At 39.5% G+C, this 26,230-nt stretch overlaps 2 protein-coding genes across 12 annotated transcripts in view; one reads left to right on the plus strand and one right to left on the minus strand.

Moving 5' to 3' along the window:
• Window positions 1-23,583, minus strand: part of tjp1a (tight junction protein 1a) — a 109,254-nt gene extending 85,671 nt beyond the window's left edge. For 8 of the 10 annotated variants that reach the window (XM_027280998.1, XM_019260743.2, XM_010731239.3 and 5 more), the window contains exon 1: window positions 2,630-2,859. In XM_027280998.1, coding sequence (XP_027136799.1) covers window positions 2,630-2,721 — 92 coding nt within the window. In that variant the 5' untranslated portion in view covers window positions 2,722-2,859. Of the gene's footprint in view, window positions 1-2,629; window positions 2,860-23,545 lie in introns of those variants that run through there. The other 2 variants (XM_027280997.1, XM_019260744.2) reach the window with 2 other exon arrangements.
• Window positions 23,584-24,202: 619 nt separating this feature from the next.
• Window positions 24,203-26,079, plus strand: terb2 (telomere repeat binding bouquet formation protein 2). 2 transcript variants are annotated; one of them, XM_010731220.3, is made up of 7 exons: window positions 24,206-24,438; window positions 24,674-24,755; window positions 24,848-24,987; window positions 25,243-25,304; window positions 25,382-25,449; window positions 25,530-25,618; window positions 25,795-26,078. In XM_010731220.3, exons 1-7 carry the CDS (start codon window positions 24,375-24,377, stop codon window positions 25,905-25,907), a joined length of 618 nt encoding a protein of 205 aa, XP_010729522.3. In that variant the 5' UTR covers window positions 24,206-24,374; the 3' UTR covers window positions 25,908-26,078. The 2 variants fall into 2 exon arrangements, with proteins under 2 accessions (XP_019116285.2, XP_010729522.3); XM_019260740.2 differs by lacking the exons at window positions 25,243-25,304; window positions 25,382-25,449 and having other exon boundaries at window positions 24,203-24,438; window positions 25,795-26,079.
• The last annotated feature ends 151 nt before the right edge of the window (window positions 26,080-26,230 follow it).

Consider the following 26,230-nt stretch of genomic DNA (forward strand, 5'->3'; position numbering starts at 1 on the left):
ATGCTTCATACAACTATGGCATGCAAGTGAGTGCATGAGGTGACTCCATGAAACACACACTGCAGGCACACGCTGGCTCAGCTTCCCTTCGTTAAAGTGGCTGTCGGGGGCGATACAGTAATCCCGTTTTAATGGCCGTGCCCCTTCCCCCACCATGAAGTGATGGCCACAGACATACCGCCGCGCCTCTCTTAAGGGAGAAGTGTCAAAACCAAGGCACCATGATGTCCTTTGCGACACATTTGACAGCAGTCACAAGCAAAGAGGGGACAGCCAATCCTTTTCCTCTGTGGGATGACTTCTGATTCAGTCAGGTGTGTTACTACAGGCGACCATGCATGCAAAGGTATAACACAATTTGTTCGTATATATAGGATGAACTCCTCAGGAACCAGCTCCGACATTCAGTACAATAACCCAGTGTTTGTCTTCTCACTGTAAAGTAATGCCAATCTGAAAGGATTATACCTCGCGCTTAATGTTATCTATGTGGATTACAGAAGAAGAAGAACTGAATGTGCCCATTGTAGGAATAATGAGCGCCTATATTTAGACTGAACACTACTCTGCTGTTTTTGGATTTTTCATTTATTATTAATGAAGCTCATAATATCAATGAGCAAACAGAATAGACTCACAGTTTGCCTTAATGTGACCCACAGTGTAATCATAACACAGGACATAACAGCCTCTGTCATGTTGTCAAAATCTAAGGTTACTGACATCAACTCATTTACACAATGGACAAAATGGTTGGCCAGTTGGGTTGACTGATTTATAGTACAGTAATGCCAAATATTTTCTGTTTCCAGCTTCCCAAATGTAAGCTGATTTTTTCTGTTTTGTATCAGCTAATTAATCAATAGATCAACTACTCCTTTGGTCTATAAAATGTCAGAAAATAGTGAAAAATGTAAGTCATACATTTCTAAAGCCCAGGTGACATATTTTGTCTGACCAACAGTCCAAAATTCTCCAAATATCTACTTTTTTTTTTTTTTTTTACATAAGACAAAGAAAAGCAGCAAATCCTCACACTGAAAAAACTAGAACGTCTGAATGTTTGGCGTTTTTGCTTAAAAGTGACTCAAATGATTATCAACTATCAGAATAGTTGCAGATTTCAAAAATCAATTCATCAGGTTGTAAAATGAAGATGTTCAGATTTATTTTATGGTTTATTAGGTATTCGACAGTGGAGGGATGATAGAAAATGAATGGACAGAGAGAGATGGGAGAGATGGCATGCAACATAAGTCTGAAACTTGAACTGGAGGCATTCTTGATCAGCTACGTGCATTTTTTCACCATTTTTTTATTATGATTCAACCATTAGCCTAAAAATAATCAGCGGTTTAATTTAGAGCTCGACCGATATATATTGGTCAGTTGATTTTATGGGCCTGATATTAGGCTATACCAGATATATCTGCATGTTGTGTGATATGTGCTGAGTTTTCTTTACAAGACAAAATGCAGAAAAGATTTGGGTGAGTTAGATTGCTTAATTGTGTTAAATTTGTGTGTTTTTTTAAAATGTTTTCTTGCATATACAAATTCCCAAGTTTATTGTTTCATCATACTGATGTCATTTTGGACTAAATAATATAATAAATGTAACTGTTAAACTGTAAAATGTCCTGTGTTTAAGGGTCTACCCATAATTTAAATTTTAAAAAAGAATATCACCAGATATATGGGATGGGATTTTTTTTTTACTCCCTAATATCGGTGTTGACATCAGCCCTAAAAATCAGACTGTATCAGACTAATTGATAACGAAAACAAACATTGGTTGCAGCCCTCCAGTGGAATCAACCAATGAAGGACAGAAGGTGATTATTATTACAGATGTTTCCAATGGCCAAAAAGTGAAATAAGGCTGGCAGCCAAGCAGAGAGTTAAGTTTGATGGATGTGGCGTGGTGAAAAATGTCTAGATAACCAGACTTTGATATCAAAGTGGAAACACTGAAAGGCAGGATACAACCACTTGGCATCACATTGTGATCTAAACGCAGGCGGCATGCAGCTAATGAATAAGTGAAGAGAGAGGAGAAATCAGCAGACATTTTTTTTTTACTACATCAGATGACAGAAATAGATGTGAGCACAGAGGCTTGTTAACAATCATTTCAAAGCTTGGACTGTATCGGCAGCATTGTTGTTGTGAATACACCTGCTCTGAATTGTCCGCTCCTCCGACCGCTGCATGTGAAACTCAGCCTCAGCAGCGGATCATAACAAACAAGATCAACACACACAGAGAGAGAGAGAGAAGAGGGGAAGCATCTGTACAAACCCTGTCCTCCCTTGCTACATGTCTGCTATCTAACAGTTGTTGGAGGCAAAAAGAGATGGAGGCAGCCGACTTCCGCCAACAGCTGCTCAGCTTCAACTTCGCACGAAGACACAGGCGAAAAGTGGGGGAAGGGGGGTGATGGAGGTTGGAGATCTGGATGGGTGGAGGGGTCTTTTCATGACAACAAAAGCCAAGTGGCTAATTTTCAAAAGCAAAATTTCTCCACACGAAAAGACAACACTACCTTTGCCACTCTTTTCCACGCACACACCAACACACGCTCCCATCCTCTCCTCACGCGCACCTCCTCCTCTTCCTCTCTACTCACCACAGCTGTCTCTTAGTGGGGAGGCAGTCTTTGTTGGAGGCTGTCACTCCCATGGCCATCTGCATCACCGTGATATATTTCTGGTACTTCATTTTGTCCTCCTTTACTACTACTACCACTACTACTACTACCACCAGCACTGCTCCTCCAGCTACTTCCACTGTTTCTTCTACTTCTAGGAATCCGCGCGCCACAAAAGCGGCACAGGTGAGCGTGCATTCAAATGTCTGTTATTGTCCCCTGGCACGCGCGGCATCTTTACTATCAAAAACGCTATGTCCACGTCTGGATGAGTGCTGACAGGGAAACTGTTCCCCGAGGAGCTCAACGAAAGGTACCACGCCGCCGCGACCCATGTCTCTAATCTCATTAGAGCTCAGAATAGATTGGCTAATCCATTCAGTTTTAGTCAGGACCGAGTCATTGTTGTGGTGCGCCCACTTATTTTCTTCTTTTCTCCCTCTCTCTGTTTGTTTGTTGTCTCTGTGGAGTGAAAGAGTCAAAGAGACAAACAAGAGTCAGAGACTGGATGCAGCGGCGGTGGCACCCAAACGTCTGCGAGGCAGGAAAGAGAGTGCGCGTGTGTCCAACCAGAGAGAGAGAGAGAGAGAGAGAGAGAGAGAGAGAGGGCAGAGGGAGTGACAGAGGATGGGGGGAGGAGGAAGATAGAGGCAGCGATGTAATAGATTTAAAAAGGGGGGGACCTAGTACTGCTGAGTAATATCTCAGAGTTGTAAATTTAGATGTATTGTTTTGGATGTATTTGGGAGTCGTTTTGTTGGTCAGGATTTGTTTATAAGGCACAGTAAAAACATCAGGGTTTGGGTTATTGGTAAACATAAAAACATAAAACTGTTGTCCAGGAAGGATGAAGCAGAGAAAACTGCTGTGAAACCACAACACAAACGAACCTGGAGCCGGAAGAACAGCAACAAATTAACACATTTTACACAGATATTCCTATTTTTGTTTTAATTGCTTCACTTGTGCCGTCACCTCCTAAAACGGTTTCATTTTTTATTTTTCACTTGGATATCTGTGTGCTTATAATTTGTAAAAATAAAATCGAAGTGTGAGTTAAGAGTCCCTCACTTTCATTAATGTGTCACCATTATTTCAGTTAGTAGATGTACAGTCTATCAATGTATTTATAGTATCTTTCTATTTATCAGAGCTAAATTCATGTAGATATGTTTGTGGTGGTTAAGTAACAGTATTTTTGCTCATCTTATCCTATCAGTCAGCCGTAGTAATATGTATTTCACTATGTATACCAAGCATCTTCCTTTGAAATAAAGTTTTATCTTATCTTGTGTAAGAATGGTATGCTGTTTTTGTCCTCATACTGACCTTGTTGCTTAAATCTCAATCTCCTTAAGAAGCCACACAGCTCTGCTCTGTAGGTTTGACTGAATGAGGAGGCGAGTCAACATGATCTCATTGGCGGCTCAGTGAAACTGAGCCTGGCAAAGCTAATTAAGAAACTTCTCAGAAAGGATAAAAGTAACACTAAAACAATCCATTTAATTTAGCTTATTCATTTTATTTGATATTTAGTTTTATTATGCTGAATAATAAATGCAAAGTATAAATACATCAAATGTTTGCGACAGTTGCTTTCAATAACAATGTGGACCAATACTATATAGGGATTTTTAAGGTGATTTAGAGATTAATAAACTTGCTGCAACTTTCTATTGTTGTTCAGATCTCTAAGATCATATGTGTTTTATTATTTTTCATGTATGCTACATTTCACTGCCAACCCACAGGGTAATGCGAGGTTCAGGTTACTTTTACTCACCATTTAGTGGCTCAGAGTTCACAGAGCTTCTGAATCCAGTGATTGATTCAGTGTCAAATTTAAATTCCCAGTAAACAGGAGTCTTTAGTGAGTGCTCAAAGACGAGGCGGGCATCAGCGTAATCCATGTGCACAAGATCAAGAGTTAAAGTGACTCCATGTGTGCTTGTATGTTTATGTTTGCACGGGGCCAGTCAAAGGGGCAGAACAATGGTTTCTTCAGGACTGTAGAGTGATTAGGAGGAGTATGATGTAACCATGAAGACTGTTCACAGACACCTTTTGTATAAACCCCTTAGGCAAGATCATTAACCTTTGAACAAGATGGCAGTGAAGCTGGAACGCATCCCACATTTTTATAATTAAGCTACACAATGAGGTGAGACAGCACATCTCTGTCACTGTATTTACATATCTGTTCACACTAATAAACAGAATGAAGGACAGGAGAAATGCAGTGTATAAACCAGTCGTTTTGAGATGGCCCATGCACCGGAAAAAGTAAATCTAGACGTAAACTCTACCAGGAATGAATAACACCACAATAAAATTGCCAAGGAGAAAAGTCAGGCAGCCGGTCCAAATGCAGGTAACTCCTGCTGGATGGGGCAAGCTGGTGAGCAGCTGGTGGGGAAGGTCAGCGAGAAAACCGCTGTTATCAGCACTGCTTGAGATTGGCAGCGATGAAAACAACAGAAGATTCACCAAAAAAATGTCAACAAAGCCTCTCCTCCGACTCTGCTCATGTTTGTGTACAGTTCTTGGAGTTGGAAAGAGGATTAAGTAAACACACACACACACACACACACACACATACACACACACACACACACACACACACATGCCAGTGGCCTGAAGGAGACTAAAGGATGGAGAGGTCACCAAAGCAGTGATATGGTCTTAAGCCAAAAGGACAGTGGAGACTGTGAATGACACACAGCCCCCGGCACACTGTCAATATTCGCCTTAATCTCTGTTAAGAAATAATATTTACTGCTACTTGATGATGACTTGCAAATTGACTCCATCAGCCCAAATATACAAAACAGATTCTCTGTCTCTAAAATAACAGTGCTCAGTATTTATGTGCTAATTTAGCCTCAAACAGATTTGCTGAATGCTTCAGTTATTTGTCATTTGCTTGATGTCCCCAAGGAAGTCTTCAAAGTGCATATTTAAGCTTTAGTCCATAGATAGTAAAATAAAAATGGACAGTGTCTCCATGATCAATTATAGATCTGTGAGGCTCTGGCTGTTGCCATCATCTTGGCAGTCATGCCTCCACTGGCTCCTGGCTAATCCAAAAATGGGCAGACATGTGGAGCGTGGGTGAAGCTGAGGCAGGCTAAATGAAGCTTGTGCTGAAACCAGCTGCCCATGATGGCGTCCACCAATAAAAGCAGCCACCTTGTTTATTATGCATAACTTTAAGCCTTAATATAAATTGAATGAGTGAGTCCTGTAAAAATTCACCCTCAGTACAGTTGTCATGAGCTATAGACCAAAACCATTTTTTGTACCAGGCTGCAAACATGTCCTGTGAAGTTGGACATTTTAATATGGGGACATACGGAGATTGACTCACTTTTGCAGCCAGTCCCAAGTGGCTCTTTGAAAAATTGCAGTTCTGCGTAATTTCACAGCCACAAACGTTGCCACTTGTTTAACACATCAGCTTAGTAAAATCACATCAGGAGTCTGTTTCATCCTCTTTAGACACACCGATATAAATGTCTAACTCAACACCCAGCTGTCATAGGTTGGATTTTATGGTGAGGGGGAGAAGAAGAATAATACTGGGTTGGTTTAGGAGTGAGATTTCCCTCAGGAGCAGCAACCATCCAAATGTGTTGAATCCCCCCCTCACCATAAATTACACTATCCCCTGGCCCTTGGCCACGATTAATCACATGACCACAGCAACCAGATTAAATCTGTAGCCTTGGACTGTTCTCCTGTCTCACTCTCTCTGCACTCGTTCATGCACAGAGCATACACAAATAATCAACAAGCAGACAGAAGGAGTAGACTTATGTTATGACTATGAGTGTGTCATCATTGAAATGAGTCACTGTGTGGACAGTGTGTGTCTTCCCCTACCTGTTATGTGTTGTCACTAGAGTTATTATACTCATCCTGGATGCTGTTTCTAGGCCACAGTTCTCGGTCTCAGAGCAAAGGTGGATGCTGTATGCATCCTGTAACTTAACACTTCACTGCAGAGCTTTCATTTCTCACTGCCAGACCTGCATCACCACGACAACACTGGCTCTGGGCTTGGCTAAGGTGTCACTGACACATGATCTATCTTCATATTCAAAAGCAAAATGATGTTAAGTTGAACAGGTAGGACAGAAAAAGCCACTTACTTTTACGTAGAGCTGAAACATGATTGTTTTTCATGATTTGTGATCATTTATCTTCTCAAATGTTAAGATTTATTGCTTTTATTGTCTTATATAATAATAAAATTATGGAAAATTATGGATATTTTTCACTATTGATGTTAACATTAATCAAGAATATAACAAGAATAGGAATATATATCAGTAGACAAATTGATAGTGGAAGTAATTGATGTGATCATATTATGGTCTTTGATATGAACAAATGTGATTGTTAATTTTAATGTTAAATTAATTAATGTTTAATTTAAAAAACAGATATTTCAATTCTGCTACAATTGCTTGCAATGATTTGTCCTTTATCACTAAAAATGCCATCCCTCCCAGTGAAACTGAAACATTAAACATCATAATCTTGTAAAATACATGGTGGTGGTTACAACATGCCCACTAGGTTAAGCGTGTTTCTTTAAATCAAGCTTGCCTTGGCACAGAATTAGTACATGGAAAATGTTGCTAAAATGGGACACTGAATTAAATAATATAAACAGTGGCAGAATGTCACTATGGTGAGCAACCTTTTTAATTTGGATTGTAAATGGTGAGCTAAAATTATATCTAAGATAGAGCTGGGTCTATTTCTGATCTGGGATGCACCATCTAATAATAGTATAATGCTGTGGTGTTATAATGTTGTTCTAGGTTAATAAATAAAATAAAAAAAGCAACAAATGTAGTGTAAAGGGGAGCTAGCTAAAGCTTCTTTTCAGCACATGTCCCTGGTTCATGTGTAAGATAAGGAAAATTGTAAAGACAAAGTAGACGTCTGCACTGAGCTATAACTAACAGCAGTATCTGCATGGTAACCGACTGCCTGTGATGTGTGAGACTTGCCAGAGAGCAGTGATGTGATAAGAAGGTACACATGAACCGCCAGACATGGAAGCTGCAGTGGATGCATAAAGCATATGAATCAACCAAGGGTAATGCAATATGTAAATGAAACAGTTGCTGAAGTCAATGTGCCTGCTGTTGTTTCAAAATTGCATGTGAAATACACGGGGTATGACTCACTAATAACGCATGTGCACGGCACTGTTGGTCTTGCAGTATACTTCTGAGCTCTATCTCAAGTCAAAGCTACATAGGAGGGTAAAGACATGCATAACAACAGTTTTCCGTGGCAGCTATGCTAGCCAAAAAAGTCCAACCATCTGTTGCTAAGTAACAGGTGGAAACAGGATATTTTTTTTAAAGCATCACACAGTTTTAGGGTGGAGCATGGAGGTTTTAGAGAGGTTGAGCGGAAAACAAACAGAAGGAGCGACTGGAAATACAAAATGACTGCCGTTACTGCTCAGACAGTGATTTATGGTTCAGCTTCAGGGATGTAGGGGGGTGTAGGGAAGGAAAACAAGGATGGTTCCACATGAAGAGGGATATACATATTAACAGATATTCTGCCTGACAGTAGAAGAGAAAACACCACTTTCATGGTAACTTTGTGTGCGAGTCCATATATCAGTAGCCTTGTTTATACACAGTGGTAGAGAGCATTAGCTGACAGTAAAGTGAAGCTTCGTGCTCCTGTGCCTCTGCTCGGCAGGGTTTGACACCAGCAGCTTCCTCTTCTCCTGCCCTCCCACTGTCACCTTTATTAACAGTCTGCCAGGTGGAGACTTTCTCTCCTTGGATTTGCTGAGGTAAGTGATGAGCAGAGGCACAAAGAGCCTGTGGGAGGGAGCACCTTTCCCTCCTGTTTAAAAGCACTGTTTACTGGTAACACACACAGCTATATACACTGTTTACCACATTACAGTACAAAGCACTAAGTGTCGGGTGGTCTGCCCTGCTGCTGACATCTGTAACTGTGATGATACAACATGGCTGCCTTTAAGGCTACCATCCAATGGACTTCTGTAAGGTATGTTATGTATTATGTCAACCATCATGGGTGGTCACCCAATCCACCAAAACAGAAATCTTCAGTTCATGCTTTCCAGTAGAGGTTAAAAAACGAATGCTTTCAAAATATGAGAACACGATGAAATTTTGGATGTTGTCCAGCTAAATGAAGAAAAATTTACTCATTTTGATTAGTAGGCCTTTGCAATGTATTTAAACAAAGTTTTCAAGAATTAATTGCTGTTGGACCAACACACTGCTTCAGAGGTGGGATACATTATCTTTTCTTCTGTCTGTATGCTAAGCTAACCACCTCATAATCAATGGACAGATATGAGAGTAATTATTAATCATCTCAATCTTTCTAATTAATGCCAAAGTCAGACTACGGCCTGATCTGGCAGATGTAGGGTGTCTATTATGCTCAGGTATGACAATGGCGCTTTATCTTGTATACTTTGTCCTAATGGACGAGGACGGATGCTGCACCTGAGACACAACGTCCTGACAAGCATGTTAAAATGTTTTTGCTCTTCAAGAAAAATTCATCAAAGTTCTTCCAGGCACAATTGTCAACATCGCAAAACAAAAGAGTTGCGAAGTGCCGTGAGGGGGAATACTGAAAGAAGAAAGGCCATCATCAGCATTTCTTTCTTTTTTATTAATGTCTGAAACAGCCAGTATCATACACACCGCCATTGTTGTTTGTTTACATTGTAGTTCCTGGGAGTTTGTTCCTTGCACCCCGTCCCGGTGACATCATGCACGGCATAAAAGATGACAAACGATGATTGGTCGAGAAGCAACGTGTAGTCATGTCATGTCTCGGCCATGACAATGTAAGAATTTATGAATCTAACCTCTAATCGTCTGAGGTTTCGCGCTGTTGTACGCTGTGCCTTGATGATTTTTCAGACATGACCAAAATGACAGCTGTTTAAATCTACATAGTGCTAGTGTGCCACAGATGAATCTTACCATAAGGTTAGATTTGTAGTTTGGTTTGAGTGTGTGTTTCACAGACACTATTCAATTGTCAAACAGGGAACTGGCTGCACATGAACTTAGCTACTGGCATTTAACAACTCCTGTCAGGCTTATAAAGATGAAGCAGATTTAAAGTCACAATATAAAGACATAAAAGCTCCTTATTTAGAAATCGATGTGCTGCTCTTGGGAGGTACAGAAGATCTACACAGCCTGAGAAAAAAGACAAGGAATATAGAATAAGTAATAGATAAATTATGGGATAAACTACCCAGTCTTTAGACAAATCCCCCTGAGCTTATCCTTCACATAACTCACTAGAGGTATGAAATGACTTGGCAAAGAAAGATGCTACAATCCATGAATTTGTTAGCGGAGGAGTGGAGTGACGTATGACTTGACATTCCCACAGTTGCACAAATAAAATAAAGTAAATTAATACACTTGAATCTTTCAAGATGAGTGAATATTATTTCTTCTCTACAAATCATGCATGTATTCGGCTATATGCTTGTATACAGTACAGTGACATAGGTGTGTATGCTGAGGAGCCTGTCTTGGTACATGCTATCGCAGCAGTCTCAGCGAAGAGTGAAAATACATACACCATCTGTGTATGTATACATGCATGTAGGGTATTTAGGTTGGCAATCTGGTGCTGTCAATGTGCTGTACTCCTTTGAGTGTAAACAGATATCTAATCCATCTCAGCATCTCATTATGTGGATATTAAACAGCCTGATTTATAGAAATGTAGGAAAAAACATCTGAATGCTTAAAGATCAGAGACTGTTTTTTAACATGGGGACAATAGGATAAAAGATTGTAGTTTTCCTATGAGTAAAAGTACAAATTCAATGTCGGACAAGCAAAGATTAGTCATGGAGGGGTAATTGAAGGCAGTATGTTAGTTTGTATTACAAAACTGAAGTCATGGGTATTTACTGTAAGCAGCTAAATCTAAAAAGAAAAACATGTTCCTTGTCCTTTCACTGTGCATCAGTGCTAAAGGAAGCTTTTATACTGTCAAAACATTAAAGTCTGAGCCGTCTGCTTATGCACACTATGATTAATGTCTCTTGCTGGTCGTAGTCACAAACAAAGTGCTTTATTATTAAAGTAGTTATTAACTGGAGTGCTTAAATAAAGATTTACTGTAACAGACTAAATATTAGCTTTGAAATTCAGTAAAGGCCTGAATAGTGATGTGATTTTAATCTCCGTAGGTCTCTGTTCATAATGTTTGTCTCTTCAGGTCAATGTATATCTGTATGATCTACAAAATGAATGCGTAAGGGTTATTTTTTCTCCATATACCCTGTGCCCTCTTTTATCGACCTTTGTTGTAACAGTTCTGGATATAAAACTGATGTTTAAAGCAAAAGATGAAAGCATATGTATCCGATATTTGCTTTTCTCTTCAGAAAACTCAAGACTGACACACAAGCTGTGCTTGATATACTCAAGTAATGATTGTTTGTGGTTTTGCAGACAATTAACAGGGTGAACAGGCAAGCTAAACCACAGCAAGGCCAGTCAGCTTGCATGTCAAAAATGAAACAGGAGAAGAAGGGAGATCAGACAGTCCTATGAGAGTCTATAGTGTAGTCCATAGTCCATAGTAGCCTGTGTGTCCCCTGTATGTGCGTGCATCATAGAGTCCTTTGCCTTTTATTCCCATGGCTGCGCTGTGTGATGCATTTCTTACATAACACATAAACTTCAACAGCTCTCTCCTGAATATACACAGCTGATGTGCTTTACAGAGCAACAGACTCCTGTAGGAGCAGTCTTCTGTGGCCATGGCATGCAACAAGGCAACACGCATATCAACAGAAACAGCCTGGCAATGTCTGAAGGTGGAAATATAAATATCAAGCGTTTAGCCACTACATTTTGCTCTAAGAATAATAATGAATCTATTAAGGCATATGTGTTGTATTTGCGGCCATAGAAAGATCGCTGTTTATGTAACATTCATACTTTTTGTGAGTGGCTAGCTTGTTAGCACCAACCAGCTATCATCTGACATATTTGTGTAAACAGCTTCATTCAGTGTCTCTTATGGCAGCAGCACAGCCTCTCTACCTCTCCTGTGGTACTGTGAGTCACTATGGTTATGGGACACCCTGAAACTCAGTAAATGATTCTCAATAAAATCATGAATGAAGCCTCATTGCTCCTCAGTGCTTAAATCTTGTATTATAACAAGTAGGTGTACAAGACAAATCTTAAGCTAAATAAAAGGGAAGCCTCAAAGCCCCTCCCTCATGAAAATATTATGTATGTTAAATTGTCCTGTGTGAGAATCATCATCATGCTTTGGTATTTATCCTCACTCTTACTGATCAGACAGGACCCATGGTAATAGCTCTAAACATGTCAGAAGATGAACATTTCTAGTCTTTTAATAACTTAGTTGTTTAATAACAACTAGTTTCTTTGTTTTCTGGACAAAATGCATCCTGCAGGATCTTTGAACAATTTGTTTTGTTTTATCCATCATTTACTTTCCACATTGTGTTTCTGTTTGTAGCTACTTGCCAACCCTCAAATACAGCAAGAGATTTGATGTTGAATGATTTGTCCATCTCTATTGCGTCATAGCCTAAAAATACTGTTGTATCCTTTTTAGGCCATAATGCTCAGCCCTATGATCTATGATACAGATATTTGTTAGTGACAAGGTGCATCATTTCTGGTCTTTCAAATTTTGACCTTTTTATACAGTACACCCAGTTCGGTTCTATTTTATTTGATGTGAGGTTGTCTGGGTGACTTGAGGTGTCTCCCGACCATAGTAAAATGAATTTAATGTATTATATTGTGGCTTGGAGACACACAGGAGACAGAGTTCTCCCTGTTCTGCAGCCACAACCAGAATTAGCTCACATTATACTTCTGTCAAAGTCACATCAGGGGTGGCCAAAATGTTTCACACAAGTTTCAAATGACAAATTTTAACATTAATTAATCATAGCACCCTTATTAGGACAGTCAGTGTAACCAATAAGCATGGGTAGATATAGGTGATGGTGCTGTTCAAAACTGGCTTTTTGATATTTGATAACAGTGTAGCACCCTCATTTGGCCAATCTCTGTATTAGTCTGCAAAAATGTGCTGCTGCCTACTTTAGAACTGAGGTTTCATACAATATCAGTATTTTGATATTTGAATCAGTTTGTTATAACTTCTCCACCATTCTCCTGCCATTGCATCTTTGAAATGCATGAGAGGTAAAACCCCATCCTGTTTATAAGATGCTAGAAAGATGCTAAAATATTGAAAACAAAATGATTGAGTGTTTATAGGGTTGGATGACTAGGAGGAGTACACATGTACGTAAGAGAGAGAAGTGGAGAGAGAGATTCTGCTGCACTGAGCAGATCTGCAGGGCCAAGGTCAAGGTCACAGCAGGCTTACTTCCCGCCAGAGGCAGAGGTAACCTGAACCACCGACTGCAACACCCTCACAATCTCCAGCCTGGGTGTGAGATAAAAAAGTGTTTGCCCTTGTGCTAGTGTGTGAATGGTGATCCATGAAAACATATGCAGGTTCATGCACGCAAGAGCAATTTTACGCGCTCTTCAAACAGTCCACAGATTTATTGTAGGTCATGTGATGCTTTTTTTTCAGTTTCAGATGGCTGTCCTACAGCTTTTCAAACTTAATTAAACAACATGACAATTCATAAGACACAAAATAATCAGAGTAATAATCAGTTTAAAGTTCCTCGTCTGTGTGCAGAGAAGTAGCATCATTTAGACTGATGGAATAAAATATTCACATACTCTACGAGAACTGCAGCTACGTCATAGATCCTTCGTGTGCTTTCATGTGTAAGGAAGAGAATATTTCAATTTGAAGTGTTTCTAATAAACATTTAGGTGGAGTAAAATGACCCAATAAGGTAAACGGGAGGAAGGGAGGAATTATGTAAAATCAGTGCTCGGAAAAAACTGCTGTCAGCGCCAAATTGTAACATGCTTGCTTCATGCTTTTCTGATGTGATGAGCTGGCTACTAAATGTATTTTAGGGAGTAATTTATTCAACAAGCTTTTCAGGATTTAATCCTAAGATGCTGCAGTTTCCCTAAAGCTAGTGAGGCACTAATATACCAAGTCTGGAGAAACAGAACTGACAAACCTCAACCATTAAAACATCTTTATATCCATATATTTATCATTTCATATATTTTCTAGCTATACATACCCAAGTCAGGTTTAACTAAATGTATTTTTATTCCTTCATTAGCTAACACAGGCTGCTGTGCAAGGATTTCAACAAAGGCTCTACTCAAAGATGTCTAAACCACATCATGATTTTCTTTGTGTGGAGGAGCATCTGCTACACAACAAGGTTCCACTGAGTCACTAAAGACCAAGTCTATCACAACCAGTAAGACTGAAGCATCAGATGATCCACATTATCATCATCAAGAGGAGAAGACCACACATGACTTTAAACAAATTAAAACTTGTCATGTGTAAAATAGTAACATTGATAGTATGTGGAATACACAGATGACGGACAATTTTGTACAAATTAAATAAAAGTTAAGTGTCATGTGAAACATGATACCAAACCAAAAGTAAACTACAGTGTGTCAGGAAGGAGAGAGACTGTGTGAGAGAGAGTGTGACTGACAGCACCAGCCTATACAGTGAATAACTGAAAGGTCTGCCAGCATAGGTGTCAGCCATCCCACTGATGGACTTCCTGACAACCTCTGCTCACAAGACCAGGACACACTAACAGGCTGTCACTACTCTTTTCTCTCACTCACGTATAAGCTCCTGAAATACCTGGAAGTCTCTGCTGGATAAGACTGGTCACCTTTCTTGCAAGAAAGGGCCACGGTCTCAAACTCAGAGGTGCCATTTCTCATCTTGACAGCATCACACTCAACTGTTCAACAACCCCCCAACATGCTGGAGATTATAGTAAAGCCAGCTCTGTAAAACCCAAGTAACATTCATAAATAGCAGAGATGCCACCGTATTGTCACTTATCTCCAGATGTCAAATAAGCCTGCTTGGCAAGACTCACCCTGCCTATCTTGGATGTCTTTAACTTCATGCTAAGAAAGCAAACATAGCTGACAATCAGTGTGAACAAATATGAAATGACTTAAAGTATCTCTTACGAGTTGTCTCTGGAAACAGCTTTGTAAGTGCTCTCTAAATCTATAAAACACCTGCAGACTAAATGACAAAATTCCTTAACACATCCCTATATAAATCTACCACAGCTGGCAAAGATGACAAACTTGATTTAAAACAGTCTGCTCCCTCAATTATTACACTTTTTGCATTTGTCATGCAAAAACATTAGCTGGATTTTATTTCAACTGGATGATTTGCTAACTAACAAGTTGTCACCTTGGTACTGATGAAATGTGATCATATATTCAAGCCAAACAATTATTTAGACTATTACAATTAAAAGGCTTTATTCAACATTTTGGAAAATGTGTTATGGTTGTCAGGAGTTACATGAGAAAATTGATAAGGCTTTCTCCAATTAAGCATATCATAATGACTTGAGACGGGAGGTAAGAAAATCTGTCTCCAGTACCTCTCACAAATTATATCTGATGTGGCTTTAAATAGATTATGTGCTGGACTATATCATTTAACATGTCATACTTCATGGGTGGGGCTGGTGACTTCCTGGAGTCTCCACTTGTTGCCTGGCAACCTCACTGTGACAAGACTGTTTCAACTTGCTAAACTCTGCTAATCGACTGCTTGCCTTTAGCTTCATAATACACACATGAGAGTTGTTTCAAACTTCTCATCTAACTCTAAATATTTTAAAATTAATTCATTATGTAAATAATCATTAGCTGCAGCCCTAGCGTCAAAGATTTGTCCTTACTGGGGGGCCCTAGTTTCTTTATCATCATTGAGGTCATCAACAGAAAGCTAAAGTTTTTGAGTGATAGGTTAGTGATTTCATCATAAACGACCCCAGGAAAATTGGCGGGCCATATCAGTCATGGATTTTGACTGTGGAGTGAGTCAAGTTGTATGTTCCTGCCCTACAGAGGCACACAGAGCAACAATCAGATATACTTTAACCAAATCCTCTGAGTAAAACTCCAGTCAGTCTGTCCCCGGCTCTCGTTGGCTCTTAGGACGGCTCTACAGTATCTATCAGTTACACAAACCGGCAGATTAGTCTCAACAGTTTAGAATTTGCCACAATAACGATAGTCTCAACCCTCCTGCTATTTGGCCTTGGCAAGCAAGAGACAACTCATAAAATAAGCATACAGACCAGTGCATATTTCTGAACTATTTATGTTGACTTTTTTTTAATGTAAACTTTTCCTTTTACATAACTTGGTTGTCTATTGCTGTTTACTGGAGCTATTACTGTAAATGATCTCCTACTAAATGTTTGTACCAGTTTCACACTAACAGTCCAGAAGAAGACAACTTAATTAATGTCATGGCAGAGGCCTATTACTGAGATACAGTTTAGATTTGTTCCTTTTTTTGACAGCCGGTAACAGAAAACAGACATGTACGTTTGAGAGACACTGCCAAAACATAAGTTGTGTGAGTGAGTGTTATAAGAAGAGTACTGCGCCTGTGTTTGGACAGGGGCATCCTGTGCTGGTGAGACAAGAAGGAACAGGTCTAGAGATCACAGTGTCTCAGAGTAAGAAAGAAGCCAGACATCTAATAATATTCTTCAACTCGTTCACAACTGTTTTCTGTTTACACTGTCCATGATAAATGGAAAAACCTGACACTCCAGTCAGTTTCTGTTTCAGTGATGTTGTATATAAATGTTGTTAACATAAGAAGAACACTTTTCACACATTTAAGTGGCTGTTAATCATTAGTAATATCCCAACAAATGCAATCATTGGATACATAAAAGACGCAAAAGAGTGCTCATTTGGACACAACTAATCTACATAATTGTTGGAGTTTAAATTATTATTTGCACACAACTTTTGCTTGTTTCCAAGGATACTCCATTGGGCACTATAAAGTAAAGGATATAAATGCTTCTTTCCACTGCCGTTCACAGGGGAAAAAAACAAAGAACGTTGATGATTAAATGTAGGCTCATAAACTCAAAAGGACAAAGTTAGAGAAGACAGAGAAGATGATGGGAAGAAGTGGAGAAATAAAGAGAGGTCAAGTCATTAATCTAGCTGGCTGTTGCTCAGTGGGGTGTTAACCTCAGGGAGCAGCCATTTCTTAGTGATGCCATCAACTAAACTTTAAAAGATGACTCATCGTGGACTCATCGAGGGCAAATAACATTCACACATGGTCTGGCATAGCAGCACAACAGTCCTCAGTGAGACACAAAGTTAGCTACAGTCAGTCAAAACTTTGATTCTGTTGGCAGTTTCTGTCTCGCAGGTGTCCTCTGTTCAAATACATCCTTCACTCTGCGTGTTGCCTAACCGATACCTCTGTGCAGCCTTGCAAATGTATAAACACGTGCATGCACGTGAATGTGACGCATGTGTGAGTCTACAGTATATGCTGGCCTAAGAGTGAGTCTGGTCCCCTAAAGGTAAGCCTGTGGAGACTGCGACGTTTCCTCTCACCCTACTGTCAGGCACTGCTCAGCTGTTGCCTACATGGCTCCTTAACGGTCTGGGGAGCAATGTACCCTCCTGTCCCTCCTCGGCACACCAACACACTCCGGTGACCTAACCAGGGTTAAAGGCCAGCATGGAGCCCACAGCTTACACCAGAGCGGTCACTCTAGAAAAGTTTCTTTGTCTCCCCTGCTTCACTTTCACTGAGAAACAAGTGTAAGTTCACAGAGCTGTGAAAAACTACTTGCATGTGAGATTTTGCACTTTTGGATATTTTCACATTCAGTTTAGTTTGAACTCTCTGTGGGAATAAGTAAGTTAGCCATGTGAGGATTGGATGAATGTTAGTTTTGTCAAACAGCTTTGTAAGCCAACTCTGAATGAGAGTCAGCAGTCCTATAGCATATCACAGGATATGTGATAGTACACATTGTAAAAAATCTATAAAATCATTAAGACAGACTAGCAGATTAGATTAGCACCTTTTTAGAATCCGATTAGTTGAGATCAGTGATGCGCGGGTCCATGTTTGACTGACCCACACCGACCGACGTTTTAAACTAACCCGCCTGAACTCGGACAGCAGCAAATAATTGTGAAATATTGTACCCAACCTGCTTCCTGACCCGCATTTTAAAAAGTAGTCTATACTTTCTCTACCTCCTGTAGAGCTCGTGGCATCTTCGCGCCAGTTATTCAGCCAATAAAGTCTGTGTATTTCACAGAAAATTGTGTCTACTACATAAATTACAAAACTTTACTCGGCATCTTTATTTCAAACGATCCGACCGACCACGACCCGAATATCATTAAAAATATTGTTTGGTGACTCGTGACCGCAGGCGACCGCGGGCACCCGCCCAATTTGGATCAACCCGCGCATCACTGGTTGAGATACCTGCCAAAGCAAATCAATTCATCACAACAAAGCGAGAGTCCACAGCTATGCTAACAGCTCTGTGAATACTATAAATTATGCTTTGACCTAAATGCCAACGTCAGCATGCTAACATGCTCACAATGACAATGCTAACATTGCTACGCTAGCTGATGTTTATCAGGTAAAGTATTCCACTCTCTGCCAATGATATTAAGCGGTATGCATGTCCTGTCTCCTATAAGGACATGGTCTCCTCCTGATCTCGAAAGCTCATTTGGAAGAGCTGTGAACATTGTGAGAATGGATGAAAACAGTTTGTTTTGTACCAGAGGTTCAGAAAGTCATTTAAGTTTTTCTTCAGCTGTTATAGATCATCATGGTAAAACCAGACCAACCATTCAGCACCAACAGGGATAGGCTGTATCTTGTGAAAAATTAGTCTACTTCGGTGACTACTGGGTGAAAGGGTCATTTATAATCTGCACTCACGTTCACTTCTGCCATTAGAGTCAACCGACTCAAGACCTGCTGCTGGACTCCTAAAGAGGAGCGGCAGTGGCTAAACCCAGGTGACACCAACACAGTGAGGCGTCCCTTTTCTTAACTGTCTCTGGTATTACGTTCACCACTTCTTTCTTAGATTAGCTAATGTTAGCATGGTATTTAGCACACAGACTATAGTTGAGGCTTATAGGAATGCCATCATTAGTTGGTGATGGATGATGGTGCTAGATGAAAGCTGAAGGTTCTCACAAGTCATCATGAGGGAGGTATGAGTATCAATTAATAGATAGTTATCAAGACATATTACTCGTCAAACTGCAGAAAAACTAAGGGGGTGACCAGTCACAAGGATTAATCCTCTGAGTACCATGAATATTTGTACAAAGTATGATGCTAATCCAGCCGACCATTACTGACATTTCAGTCTGAATCAACCCACAGACAGATATTCTATATTGTCATCCTTGTCACTGTTTTTAATTGTCATTGTCACTAGCATGGTTAAAATTTAATCACATCAAACACAAAAACAAATTTACATTATCTGCTGTTTCTGCTCCTTTATATCGCAACTTGTCCATACCTCCTACTGCCTGACACTGTCTTCATTTGTGCAACTACTGACATTAATCACTTTAATTTTTATATTTACCAGTGTGTGGGTGAGGCTTCTTTGAACCGAATCCACTTCATGTAGCTGTGTGAGAATGGATATTTTCAGTTAAGCAATGGACACTCTGGGCTACCAATCCATATTACAGGTTCGAGACACAAGTGAGTGAAAGAGATACTACATCAAAGATGACGCTGAGAATAAAACCCCATCCTGCGGTGGCCTTAATCCTTCAACACCTGTGATTTGAAGCACACTCCTTTGATGTTGTTGGTTCAGCTGGAGAGAAAGAGGTTGGGAGACAGAGAAAGAGAGGGAGCGAGAGATAATAGACTGCTCATTTAACATTGAGGAGTTAGTTTGCTATATGCAATCTGTCACCTTAACTTGTAATCTACAGTGAATGCAAGTTAAGTTAAGTTAAGTAGATTGGTGCGGATATCAAATCAACTCTTCTATAACTATTCATTGATAGAACTCCAATAAGGTTTACTGCTCCATCTCACTGACAAAGTACTGTACAATAATGCTGACTGGCTATTTGGTGGAAGCAGTAAATATATAAAATCCAACGCCAGCAGCAATTCATAAAGCCACCACTTGTCATTGAGCTTGTCTAGACATCACTTTATAGTCCAGAGCTTCAAGCTTCCAGCTGCCCACTTGGTACGATTGTCTCCACGGTCTTCACGTGGTTAGGAAATCATTTTAAAAAAATGTTTTTTTGCTTTTTCTGTGCAGTGTTTAATAAGGTTGCCCATTAGTTATGCTTTCCATTAAACATGTTTCATTAAAGATTACATAGATGAGTCAGTGTACCCACATTAATTCCCCTGTGAATGTAGCCTTCACTTCAGCCAAACCATCCAATTAAAACATATGTAGCATAGTGAATCAGCTTTATATGCCAAATATGCGTACACACACAACGACTCTGACTCTGCTCTCAGTGCACTAACACAGGAACAGACTTAGCAGCTAAAAACAAGGGCAACAAAGCAGAACAAATACTAAAGGGAAAGAGTAGACATAGTTGTATATAGAAATGGCCAACAACATAAATGGCCCACTCCATCTGAAACATCGCCACGGGGGGTAGCAAATACCAAAAGGGTCCAAAACAAACCTAAACCAGGTCAAACAGAGACTACAGGAAGACCCAAACCACAAATCAGGACAACAGCTGAGACTGATCTATGTCATGAATATATGTTTTTTATATTTTACTATCACAGCAACACACCAGAGCTTAAATGATTAGTCAATTTATCATGTTTGAGTTATGGATTGTTGTTTAGACAAAACTGCTAATATAAAGATTTGTGTAATAGACAAATATGATTTTCTGACAATTTATAGTCCAAACATTCAATAAGTTAATTCTAGATGAATCAAGCACAAAAATAATTGTTAGCTGCAGCCACCAACATCAATAACACAACAATAGCAATACAATAATCTAGGCAACCACACAATGGAACAATATCATGAGGGGATTGAGGGGAGGATGGATGAGGCCGGGGCAGCCAGCTCTGTCACTGCAGGCCATTCACTGTGTCCAGCAGGAGGGCAGCTGAAAGGACAACATCAGCACAACAGCAAACAAAGAGGAGGAAGAGGACAGATCCTGTCATTTTTACATAATTTAGATTATGTGAATTGTTCCTGGACATCAGAGGACACACACCCAGGCCACAGTCAAAGAAAAGAGCAAGAGACATGTAAATGTAACAGTCGATACAAATATTTATGGCTGCAGCTAACAATTATTTACTTTATAACTAACCTGATAGTTAGTTATAAACAAAACAATAACCCTTAAAGTTATTATCTGATTGGACAAGGACTAAAGCAAATCAACATTGACCTACGTTACTAATCAATTAGTCGTTTCAATGCCCCATTTAAATAGGGCAGCAACACACAACAACTGAAAATATTGAAATCATCAGAGTGTCATATTTGTGGAACTGGATCCAGAGAAAGTTTGTCAGATAAATCACGACACAATATTGATAATCAATATGCCAGCAGTGCATCCCAACATTTGCTGTTGTTTTCATGAAGATTACCCCAATTATATGAACCAGTCACAATCATCTTCACTGTCTGTCAGCCATCAGATACTTGACATGAAGCGTCATGGAGTGCATGTGAAGCAGCACCATAATGCTGGTTCTTTATCACTGGGTGAGCTAGACTCAAAGCACAGTGGTTGGCACTGCAGTTGTTGTTTCAAAGCTGACTTCACTTTCAGAACAACCGGTTATCAGCACTGCTGTGGATTCTTTTCATGTCAGTCCACTCAAAGTGCACTAGTTGTTTCAACACTACATTTAATATTCACAGTATTCAACTGAACCTTGGACGAGATACATTCTAATGTCCAATAATTAGCATAAGAAAGTAATTGAACAGAAATGATTTCCACGCAGAGTAAAAATCCATATTCCAGTAATATTTTACTGCTCTTTGTGGAAGGAATATTAAAATGGTAGCCAATAACAATTTGGATTTAGTCATATTATTATAATGTTGTAAATGTTGGCTGATGAACAAGAGATATTTGATTCATTTAGTTTTTCTGCTCATGTTAAACCTTAGTTCATTGCTCAGTACCACCAACCGTCTTCTCTTCCCAGCGCTTTGTTCTGATCAGTGCACGTTGGGGGTTGGGTATAATAAAAAACAGGGTGTGGCTTCACTGTTGTCATGGCAACAGAGATATCCCTGCTTTGAACCCCCTCAACCAGTCACTGTATGGGGTTGATGAACGAGAGTATATGTTGGCAAGATGATCAAAATATTACAAAAATGCATGCAGTAATGTACGTGGAGTCCCTGCCTTTGTGCCTGCATGTCAGCGCCGTCACACCAACAGACAGCACGTAGAGCTGAGTGCCTGCACATGGACAGCCTGTAAGTGCTGAGTGCTTTTACCAAGCAATTGCTTATACCTTTAATAGCCTGAGATACAGCCTATATACCATTCTCTTTAGTTACAGAGTGATAGGCTCTCTGGCTTTTCAGGGTTCAAACAAGCATAGCCCATCACTTACACCAGCTTCACTGCTGTAAAGCAATATCTTCCTTAATGGGCTGCCACTGATATAAAACACAAGGTTACATGACATTATTGGGCTTCGTAAACAGGAGTCATTTGGTTGTGTGTGAGTGTGTGTCTGTGTGATAGCAATGAGCGCCTGACCTGCACACAACCCCACCGAGGACATTATAGAACATAAACAGAGAGGACGATGTCTTCACCAATATGTGAGTGAATCCACCAGCCACTACACAGCCATGGATGTCATTGTGAACAAGCGACATATGACAACATAGCAGCTGAAATTAAACATTTTATCAGGATTTTAGACTTCATTTACCTCCAACAAAAAAAAAATAAAAAAATAGCTGAGGGGGCTTGTGCAACCACTTGTGCAATTCCACAACAGAAAACCGCACCATTATTTATTCCCAATTACTCAGTCACCAGTTCAATATCACAGTCCACATATTCAATAGAAGCCACACTAATGAAATGAAAAGAAAACCCAGCGTGATCAATAGTATTTTACTTTAAATATCTTGTTAGATTGAACTGTTATATACCACATAAGATCAACTGTATGGGTTATAAGATATTACCATCTGGTGGTGTAGTATAGTACTGCAAAAACACTGCCGCTGTCTTCAAATAGGTGCTAAACATAACAAACACAGATGCTTCTCTATGTATCATGAGGGGACAACAAATGTTTTAATTAGAATAGAAATGGCCTTCACGGTCACCAGATCTCAACCCGACTGAACACCTATGGGAGAATTTAGACCAACATGTTGAACTGCACTCCATTATCATTAAAACACTAAATGAGGTGATGTTTTTGGAATTATGTTGTTATTCTCTTGATAATCTTACAAGTTGTCTATTTATACTTGTAAATTATCAGTGTATTACTGTTCTGTTTCCCCCATGGCAGGGATTAAATCATTATCGCTGATATGTTACAATACCTCATGGAAGAGACTAGATCTAAAATTTCACAATGGATCCCTGAGGACCGTCTATAGGTAACGTCATCAATGTGAAAACAGGACAGGCAGAGGAGGTTATAGTAGATTATAGTTATTCAAAGGCTTTAGCCTGGTCAACACTGACTTTCTATGACTTTAGAAACAACAGATGACAAAGAAATACAGTAAATTTAACAAAACTGAATGTCTAACATTTTCATTATATGTGTTATTACATGCGGTTATATCTAGGATTTCCTTTGTGACCTTTGAGAAGAAAACTTTACCTTAGTTTGTGAACACAGTTCATTCAGGAACTCGTGTCTGTCCTCTGTTTTCTGCTCTTTGCTGTCAGTTGCATCTTCACTTTGCCCGTCTCCATTCACAGGTGTCATATCTGAAGACGTCACAATGAAGAAACACGTTGAACAAACACTGAATATTTCTCATTCATAATTTTAGGTGTGGTAATAGCGGAAAAATTAACAAACAAAATAAAAGAAAAACAACTAAGCAGGATACAAACCTCCAATTTGTGACTGAGGTTGATTTCGTCCAAATATAAATACATACGCACAGTATAACTTTTAAAACTATGCTCTTATCACTTCACCATCTTTAACATTAACTAACTAGTTAAAATATTTAGCTAAACTACCAAAGGCAGGACATTTTTCTTTTGGTAGATATGATTTTAAATAGTTAGCAGTGATTTAGAAAGAGAAAACATGTCAAAACATTAAACAAAAAGTACAAACAATAGACTTTTTTCTTAATAGCAGGTAAACACAGGTGTTGTCAATGATACTAATTAAGGTTGTGTTCCATTCGGGTCAAACAGAGTCAGGGTGCTGCTGTGGAGCATGTCGGCTCACTGGGAAGACTCTGCTGCACTAAACGGAACTGGGCCTTAATTAGTATAATTGGCAACGCCTGTGTTGACCTTACTATTTCATGTCAAAATGGCTGCCCTGAAGACAAGATAACAGCCAAGTACTCAGCCAGCTAACCACACATCCACAGCCCGTCTCTCTAAATTCCAACACTTTCCGACAGCACGTAAACGCAGCAGAGCCGTTTAAGTGCCACAGACAGGTTCACGAGCTAACTGTAGCTATGTTCAGGAGTAAGTCTGCCTGGTTTTCAGGCAGTGTGTCACAGGCATGTCAAAACTTTTGGAGTAAGTAACCTGTTATCAGGTCATGGTCATTATACCAGCTTTATTTTAGCTAAAGTAACCACCTGCTAAATATTGTTGACTTTATTTATTAATTTAGCTAGTTGATGGCTAGTATGCTCATGAAACCATTAAATAACAAATCTAGTGTGGGGATCTCTTGATTTACCTTCCACGTGTTACACTTTGTTTTGGTATTTTGCACTATCTTTGTGGTTATAACATATGTTTCTTGTAGTATCAGAGGGTGGGATCATTGCTTGCTGGAGAAAAGCAGATTACCTTTTCAGTGAGGATGCCACATGTCCTGACACTCTGAGGTGAGCTTGATAGGAATCTAAAAAAAAAAAAAAAAAGCTGCATATTTATCATCTAGCAGATTATTTGTAAATGTTTTCCCTTCTGCTTTCAGGATATTTGAGAGCAAAGATTATCTCTGGAACAGGGTGGTGGTTTTTCACTGCTTGTTTCTGTCCACCTGTGAGAAGCGCCAGAGCGTAAAGTCTGTGAGCATTGGTCATTATGTGCTGCCTCCAGCCTCGGTGCAGGACGGTGAGGACCACTATATGTTATTGATTTGTTGTGAACCATACTAAATCAGTGGTTTCCAACCTTTAGGTCCTGAGATAGATCTAAGGGGAAAATGTATTTCATCTTAGCTTTTTTTCCCCCCCTATAAAATACTGAGTAGTGTCGCCTCCTTAGACCTCTAGAAACTATTCAGAGGGACCGGTCACTCTTTGGTTAAACTTCAAAGCAGTTTTAAAAACCATAACTCATGCTATGTTTCTCTGATTATCATTCAAGAAGTGAGAAACGTGGTTGGGAGGTTTATTTGGGAGTGTGAAGATGAGCAGTCAGTAGCACAGGTAAGTACACAAGAATATTGAATTTACACAAAGACAGATCAGTTAAATCACTTCAGTTTGATTTCATGGTCTAACAGGCTTCCCCCGAGAGTTTCAGGTGCCAGACAGAAGATGAGCGCAGTGAAGGAGAAATCAGCCGAAAGTAGTATGTTATATTTCCAATGTAAATAAATAAGTTGTGTTCTGTCCAGTAAACTAACCTATTCCTCGTTACTCTTTTGGCAGCTCTAAACCATCTGACACAAACTCATCAGAAAGTAAAGAACCTCTGTGTGGTCCTTTGTGGGACTATCCAACGAGTAACATGCTTACAGGTGAAACATTTGTCATCATTTACTCTATATTCTTTGAGAAAGTGTACTTGTTTCCCATAACATAACAGATAATTAATCTGTATTTAAGGCCCGCTGCAGTCCATATTTAGATGAAGAGATCATTTTCTACAATGGTTTGATAGAGTTTGTAAGAAATGTCTTCTCCTTCACTAAAGGATACATCAGCATGGACAACCTGCAGAAATATTCAGGTGATCTGCGTGATTTCCATCCCAGGTGTTTCCATTGCGTCAACTGTGAAGCCCATTGCTGCTTGCCACAAACATAAGCAAACATACAAGTAACATCTTGTCATATGCCATTGATTGATTTCAACAAATGTGTTGTTTTGTTCGTTATGTTTTCACTGCCTACCTGAACTTAATGTATGTAGTGCAGTTAAATACACTGAAATAGAATAAAATAAACCTAACATGGCTAATGCATATCTCATTTTGCGCTCATTATTTTAGTGTATCTTCTAATTGTTTTATTCCTCTTATAGTCCCTATTTTTATGTGGTATGACAATGGATTGAGAATAGAGTTGCCTCCCTCCAATCAAAACTGATTAATTAACCATAAGAGGTATCAGGAATTACACTTGTGTGCT

This window comes from Larimichthys crocea, chromosome VIII (genome assembly GCF_000972845.2).
Source record: "Larimichthys crocea isolate SSNF chromosome VIII, L_crocea_2.0, whole genome shotgun sequence".
Lineage (NCBI taxonomy): Eukaryota > Metazoa > Chordata > Actinopteri > Sciaenidae > Larimichthys > Larimichthys crocea.